The sequence below is a fragment of the Condylura cristata genome, unplaced genomic scaffold (genome assembly GCF_000260355.1).
Source record: "Condylura cristata isolate star-nosed mole 26May11 unplaced genomic scaffold, ConCri1.0 scaffold00020, whole genome shotgun sequence".
NCBI classification, from domain to species: Eukaryota; Metazoa; Chordata; class Mammalia; order Eulipotyphla; family Talpidae; genus Condylura; species Condylura cristata.
The window spans coordinates 39116298-39116860 of record NW_004567121.1 but is presented as its reverse complement, the minus strand read 5'-3'; the positions used below and the strand labels follow the sequence as shown (position 1 = coordinate 39116860).

Here is a 563-nt window from a genome sequence, read left to right as displayed (position 1 = left end):
TTCATCTAACACCTCCGCAGTGAGGCTGTGGTGCCCACGCCCGCCCCAGGATGGCCAGCGGCAGCCTTTACGGCCGTCGCCTCGCGGGGTGACCCCTGGGCCCCCCAGCCGCAGCCGAGAGCTCGCTGACGCCCGAAGGCGTCGGGACCGAGGCGGTGGGTGGGGCGCGCCAGCCTGGGCCCGCCGGCCGCCTGCCTGTCTTTCAGCTCTCGCCCAACGCGAGCCACTCGCTGGACAGCCTGACGCTGGAGCTGCAGGACGTGGTCACGCACGCGCGCCTCACCATCGCCCCCGACGGCGGCGTGGGCCGTCTGCGCCTGCGCGGCTTCCCCAGCTCCATCTGCCTGCTCCGCCCCCGCGAGAAGCCGGCCATGAGGTTCTCTGTCAAGACGGGGTTCAGGGCGAACTTCTGAGCCCACCCGGACCACGAGCGTGGCCCAAGTGCCGGGTCCGCGCATGCGAGGGGCCGCGGGGGACCTTCCTGAGATGAATAAAGAGGCCACCTCTCCAGGGCGCGGGACCCCGAGGCTCGCTGTCCCCCAACACCGCCGAGGTGACGCTCC

At 72.1% G+C, this 563-nt stretch overlaps 1 protein-coding gene across 1 annotated transcript in view; it reads left to right on the top strand.

Annotated features, from left to right (window-relative positions):
• The window catches only part of ALLC (allantoicase), a 25842-nt gene extending 25342 nt beyond the window's left edge, over positions 1-500 (top strand). Inside the window, exon 5 of the mRNA XM_012727375.1 lies at positions 120-500. Within this exon, the coding sequence (XP_012582829.1) occupies positions 120-413 (294 nt within the window). The 3' untranslated portion in view covers positions 414-500. The remainder of the gene's footprint in view (positions 1-119) is intronic.
• The last annotated feature ends 63 nt before the right edge of the window (positions 501-563 follow it).